The sequence below is a fragment of the Thalassophryne amazonica genome, chromosome 20 (genome assembly GCF_902500255.1).
Source record: "Thalassophryne amazonica chromosome 20, fThaAma1.1, whole genome shotgun sequence".
NCBI classification, from domain to species: Eukaryota; Metazoa; Chordata; class Actinopteri; order Batrachoidiformes; family Batrachoididae; genus Thalassophryne; species Thalassophryne amazonica.
In genome coordinates this window covers 50,577,368-50,584,397 of record NC_047122.1, presented here as the reverse complement: position 1 = coordinate 50,584,397, position 7,030 = coordinate 50,577,368, and the positions used below count along the sequence as shown (strand labels likewise).

The 7,030-nt window shown below is 39.6% G+C and overlaps 1 protein-coding gene across 2 annotated transcripts; it reads right to left on the bottom strand.

The window, feature by feature from the left end:
* Positions 1-1,655: 1,655 nt before the first annotated feature.
* On the bottom strand, positions 1,656-3,309 carry twist1a (twist family bHLH transcription factor 1a). 2 transcript variants are annotated; one of them, XM_034161497.1, is made up of 3 exons: positions 2,447-3,309; positions 2,051-2,079; positions 1,656-2,006 (listed from the first exon to the last, which is right to left on the bottom strand). In XM_034161497.1, the coding sequence occupies exon 1, from the start codon at positions 2,993-2,995 to the stop codon at positions 2,462-2,464; it is 534 nt and encodes a 177-aa protein (XP_034017388.1). In that variant the 5' UTR covers positions 2,996-3,309; the 3' UTR covers positions 1,656-2,006; positions 2,051-2,079; positions 2,447-2,461. The 2 variants fall into 2 exon arrangements, with proteins under 2 accessions (XP_034017388.1, XP_034017387.1); XM_034161496.1 differs by having other exon boundaries at positions 1,656-2,079; positions 2,447-3,308.
* Positions 3,310-7,030: the final 3,721 nt, after the last annotated feature.

Sequence of the window (7,030 nt, the reverse complement as noted above, 5' to 3'; positions counted from 1 at the left end):
TTTGATTATACTTAAAAGAATTACATTGATCCAAATTAACTTAAGTAGTCTTTACACCAACTTGTTAACTTAATTTGGAGAAACTTAATCAATTTGAGTGTTACCAAGTGAAGCAATTTAATTACACACTAATGTTACACACTAATCAAGTTATTTGAAATGGACTTAAGTTAGATTAACACATGTGTTAATCTAACTTATTAACTTAATTTCAAAGAACTTAATTCATTCAGGTGTTACCAATTAAAGCAATTCAATTAAGTTGGTTCAAGTATTTTCTTTTTTCAGTATAATTCCATCCCAACCATTACTGAATACATGCTATGAGACTTTATATTTAGAGTAACTCAAGTTTAGCAAAGCATTTAGTTAAGGGGTTTAGTATACTTGATTTGTTTTGTCCTCTACAAGGTTAAGTTGATCCATTTGAATTAAAAGGTTTTGGTGTTAATACATAGCCAAATTATTTGTTATTCTAAACCTATTTATTTTTCTTCCATTCTACTCAGAAAATGTCCATGCAAATTATTACATTGATTTTTTGAAGTAACAAAAAAAAAAACCTTCTTTTACTTGTTAGACGACATGTTGCAATTATAGTTTTGCAATAAAACTATTTATTTTAAAATCATTGTCAACCTATGTCCAAATTTTAAACTGTGAACAATTTGAACACTTTAAAACTTTAGTTTTTCATGCTGAAGGTACTCTTCCATTTCATCTATACAAACTAATCCCATGAACCATTTTATAGCGTTTTCTCTGTTTTTCAGTCTGTTCCAGATTGTTCAAGGTGAAAGGAGAGATGTAGTCTACTGCATTCCCCCTTTAGTTAGTGTATATCTGAAAAACACAGATTTCAATTAAATATAGTGCAGGTGGAGGCTTTGGATCAAAGAAAAGTTGAGTCGGATAAAATCCAGTGTCATTTTAACAATGTTGCCCACTGTTTTCAATGTGCACAAACAGGACAGGACTCCTGAGCCTCAGCAGGACTTTGTACTGTAGTTTTTAGTTGTAATGGAAGTTTAGACAAAGAGAATAAATAGATAACTTTTGTAAATATGATCTACTTTTTGAATGTGAGTGACGGAGGCCTGACCTCGCCAGAGATTGTTGTACAGAAACAATAATTATCCATATGTGGGAATAACATTGCAATTATCAGTTCCTCTAAAGAAGTATCATAAAATGGAGCACCAGTCATGTAAAAGCAGGTCCTCTCTGTGCGTAACTGCATCTTTCTATTAGAATAACACACTATGTTCAGTTTGTTGGTTTTTCCTATTCATCTCTCAGATCCTTGTGGATTGCTGCTGTCACACCTGCAGGAGACTCCCATGCAGACCTGTGGCTCTGAGGACATCTGGGAATATCATGCATCCCTCCCAGAGCTCAGTCTGTTCAAAAAGAACACCATCTAATTATGGCTTTCCCAGATTCCCAAGCTCAAAAACCCTACTACGAACTACATCCTGTGTGATGTTTTCATTTTTCACTGTGGTTTACTTGCCTAGAGATTCAGCACCAACCAAAGAAAATAAACTCTCAACACAAGCCTACATGGGAAAGAAGCTCATTTCAAAAATTGGTTGATTGTGATCTGCAAAATGATGGAAATATCTAATCAGACAGATTATATGAGATTTTCTTTCTTTTTATTTAAGGTATTGACAAATATTTACAAACTTCAAAATGTGCAGATCCATTCATTCAGCATATCAAAATAAATAGCTTTTATTTGAGAGTGGAAAGGGAATTTGGAACCTGTGTATAAAAAAATAAATACAAATGTTTCATCTTTTTCCTATGAAACTTCATCATTGGGAATGTAAGACGAAATATGAGTCCTCTTCTCTCATGTTTCAAGGAGCAGTTTCTCAGAGCTTACAGTCAATTTTCTTGTCACAACATTCATAGTCGCAGTGGTCCTTCTTGAAATCCGTCTTAAGTGCTCCCTTGTAAACATTTTAATGTCCGTGCAGAGGGAAATATGAAAAGTCTGCCTCTCCTTTATGAACCGTCATCTGTCTGGCTTCCTACAGTCTGCGAATCCACCTGGTTTTCAGCGCTGAGAATCTGTGAAAGAAAATAAATTGCTTTAAAAAAACATGAGACATATGGAAAAGTATGCACTCCAACGATATTTTATGGAGAGAGATGTGCTTTCACTTAAATTGCACCTTCATCTCATGTAAATATGCGTTTACTTAACGTGGGTGTGCGTAATTGGATGTTTTATTTATTTATGTTGTTTGTTTCTGGGACCTACTTTTGTCTACAAACAATTGGTAAGTCAGAGGATTTCTTTAAGTAACCTTATAAAATACTGCAGCTAAAACTTGCACTTTAATGGTTGCAGTTTTGGGCCAGGGCGCAGTGTGCCAGATGGTGCGTAAAACACCTGTGCGTAAAAGACACTTCTGGGTGAATTAGTGGGACCTACCGTGCGTCAGGACCGCTAGTGGGACGTGGTAGACAAGGACCAGGCTCCCCCCATCCTCCACACAGAAAACGCGTAGCTCAGCCGCTCGTGCGCCACGTAGCTGCAGCTGGACCCTCGTGCATCCAGCTCGTCGCTCTGCAGAACTTGGCACAGGAAGTCGATGTACCGCGCCGCGAGCTTCAGCGTCTGGATCTTGCTGAGTTTGTCCGACGGGAGGGTGGGGATGATCTTACGTAAAGAAGTGAAGGCCTCGTTTAGGGACTGCGTCCTTTGCCGCTCGCGGATGTTGGCCATCGCGCGCTGCGTATGTAGGTCATCGAAGGAGCGCGCGGGGCTGCTGCTGGCTTCGCTGCCGGCGCTCTCGGCGCTTCCGCCGTCTGCGCTCTTTCTGCTTTTCTTCTTCGGACTCCCCACGTCTCCTTCTTCCTCCTCGTCCGCGCTCCTCCGTATCGCTCTCCGCTTCCTCGCGCCTCTCCGCGGAAGCTGACGCTCGGTCTCCTCCTCGCTGTTCCCCGCACTGTCCATTAGGGAGGAGTCTTCTTCTCTCATCTTTTTTTTCTCTTCCCAAAACCTCTTCAGTTGCCCGTTATGATGCCCTGTAACCCTTGACCTCTATCCAAGAACATTAATAACAAGGACAAAGCGTCTGGCCTGGACAGGGGGTTGATGTGGAGAAACCTGTGCGTCAGGGAGACGGAGAGGTATTTGCCAGACTCGAACGTCCGGAGCTTCTTATAACGGGGAACGTGCAGGAGGATTTTGGGGAGCGCTGTGATTGGGTGAGGAGGGATGTAACATAATACTGCGAGGAGAAGCGAGGCAGCAAAGCCAAGCTGAGTTATCACGATGCTTATTTTTTGTTCACTTTTTTTTTTTTTTTTTTTTGATTTTGTGTGTATCCCAGTTTTGTCTCGTTTCTGTGTGTCTTATTAACACGCATGTTCGAAAGCAATTTACCCCCCAAATATACCTTATATTACTTTATTCGCAGCCTTTAATGTTTTAAAATCTGTCCCATTGCAGATGGATAAACAATCATGTGGGAAATTTTGGGGATGAAGAAAGATTAAAGGCCTAAATATGTTTTTGTTCCTCCAGGTTGAGGCTGAGATGGAAGCGGTGGTGGCGGTGAAAACATGAGACCTCCTAAAAACACAGCAGACTGTCACAGCAGGAGGCCCCTGCTCCTAAGCAGACCGAGTTGTTTATTTTCCCGTCAGCGGCTCGCCGTTGAGGTATGTGCCGAAATGGGTCTGACTCCCGCGGGGATCTCCACACAGCGGCTCAGGTTTAAAAGGCGGACCGTCCCAGGGAGCTCTCTGGGCGGGTCCGTGCGCACAGCGGGGACGCAAGGCGGTGGAACGCTTGGCGCGTAATACAAACACTGGAGGTGATGAAGATGGGTTTAGGAGAAAGAAACACACGACTTTCACACGCACGCGTGCGCGAGCCACTCGTGACCGTAGATCTCCGAGGATTTGCCACGAATATCACAACTCAACAGATATAACTCCTACACGTGGATGAAAGGAGACCTGGCAACTTTTGGTGTTCGACGGCGGTGAAAGTGGCAACCAGACAATGAAATCATTTTGAAATTTTGGATAAATTACTGACTTTACCAAAGGAGGCAGCAAAGTTGGTAAATAATATTTATAATAGGGGAGGTGATGGTCGAGTGGCTAAGGTGTTGGGCTTGAGACCAGAAGATCCTCGGTTCAAATCCCAGCCTGACTGGAAAATCACTAAGGGCCCTTGGGCAAGGTCTTTAATCCCCTATTGCGCCCTGTGTGTAGTGAGCGCATTGTATGGCAGCACCCTGACATCGTGGTGAATGTGAGGCATAACTGTAAAGTGCTTTGAGTGTCTGATGCAGATGGAAAAGCGCTATATAAATGCAGTCCATTTACCATTTATAATAGCTGTGACCAAATATGGTCCAAGCCATCAAATGATCATATGTGGAGCCAAACAGGCCAGTTGTCATTAAGTCGTTCACATATCGTTCACACTCACATACTTTTCTCTCATATCTCACATGCACATCCTCTCACTCAGTAAAAATATTGCCTCTTTCATGTACACTCACATAGATATGTGTCAGATATAATATGTGTCAGATTACATATGTATAGACTGCACTATACTATACTGTACTGACAGTCACCCTCTCACATACATATACACTCTCACGCTCAAATATGGATAAGCCTTATACGACTTACTTAATACTCTACATATATTGTTATGCTCATATATTGTGTACACATCAGGCTCCTCAAATACATTCTTAACTCTCACATTCACTCACAGATTTTCTTTTACAGATCTGATCATATATTCTTCCTCACACTAACTTTCCCTCGCACATACTGTACATATGTTCTTCCTCTCACATACTATATACTCCTCTAACATACATAAACTCTGTCACATTCATCCGTTTCCTTTCATACATACTGATCATATATTCTTCCTCACACATACACTAGCTTTCCCTTGCACATACTGTACACATGTTTTTCTCACATACAAACTCTCACATTCATCAGTTACCTTTAATACATATTATCATATATTCTTCCTCACACACATACACTAGCTTTCCCTCGCACATGCTCACATACATAAACTCTATCACATTGATCAGTTTCCTTTCACACATACTGATCATATATTCTTCCTCACACATACACTAGCTTTCCCTCGCACATACTGTAAATATATGCTTTTCTCACATACATAAACGCTATCACATTCATCAGTTCCCTTTCATACATACTGATCATATATTCTTCCTCACACATACACTAGCTTTCCCTTGCACATACTGTACACATATGCTTTTCTCACATACATAAACTCTATCACATTCATCATTTCCCTTTAATACATACTTATCATATATTCTTCCTCACACACATACACTAGCTTTCCCTTGCACATACTGTACAAATATGCTCCTCTCACATACATAAACTCTATCACATTCATCAGTTTCCTTTCACACATACTGATCATATATTCTTCCTCACACACATACACTAGCTTTCCCTGGCACATACTGTACTTATATGCTCCTTTCACATACATAAACTCTATCACATTTATTAGTTTCCTTTCACACATATGATCATATATTCATCACATATACACTAGCTTTCCCTCGCACATACTGTACAAATATGCTCCTCCCACATACATAAACTCTATCACATTCATCAGTTTTCTTTCACACATACTGATCATATATTCTTCCTCACACACATACACTAGCTTTCCCTTATACATAATGTACATATATTTTTCCTCAAGTGTACTATACACCTATGCTCCTCTCATACATACACACTATCTCTCATAATTGTATATTTACATTGATTTTCTTTCACACATACTGATCATATATTCTCCCTCTCACACACATAGTTCCACTCATACAAGCATATTGTACTGACACATATCCTAGCATTTCTTCACATATATATTTCAACTCATACAAATATTTACACTTTCTCACATGTGGATGGGAGGCTAACTACTGCTCTGTCATACTACTGCATATTGGAGAAAGACTGCATATGGTATGTAAGAGTGTACAATGACTCGTACGCCCTCTTATTTATAATTTTTTTCTTTACATTGCAGGATAATTATTCTGTTACCATCAGCAGATGTAGGCAATTACATCTCATGTTTCTTCTCTCAGAATTTTGACACCTTGTTGATGAATGTATGATCAAAATCACCGTAACCCATTTTTCGACACAGCATTCCAACATCTGTTTCAGGACAACCACAAACGTATGGGATTAGGTTCACCTAAAAGAACACATGGTTGCAAGGTGAGTCTATGTTGCTCTCCATGGTCCTGAAACACCTGAACCATCTGTCTCACAGTTTACAATGAATTTAATCATATCTTTTGGTTTTTCTTAAGTGAAGGTTGCAAAATGGTGTAAAACACATTTTTAAAATTTGATTTCTTAAACACCAAGGACAATTGGTCATTGGTGTTTGATTAGATTTAATGTTTTTATTTATTTATTTTTACAATTTCACCTCACTGTGGCAGATAGGTTGTTACTTTCAGTTGGTGGGGATAGATACCGTACATTGTTTGTTTGGGTGGTTGCCATCCAGGATCTGGAGCAGTTCTATGGTGTGGTGGATGTGGAGGTGTGTGGCATTTGTAGATGTTCCCACATTTAACTTGAGACTTTACCATTAAATTTACCACTTTAGTGACATTTATTAGCAGAAATGGCATATAGCATTCATAACCATTTGTTAATTTGAATATAATTTACCTGCAACAACCAAAAACGTGTCACACAATATGCTTAGAATGAATTTTTCACATCTATATGGGAGTGGGCCCCTCATAGGTGCCAAAATGTAGCTACAGTAGCCCAAAAAGGACATACTTAATCTGTTTTTCATGTTTTTGTAGCATGGCTGGAAGATTGAAGAGAAATCGGTGGTTGCTTTCCTACACACTGTTAACTGGTTGCTAGCACAGGCTAACAAATTTAAGAATCCTCTTTTAAAAAAGTAAGATCATACCGATTGCTTATCACGTGA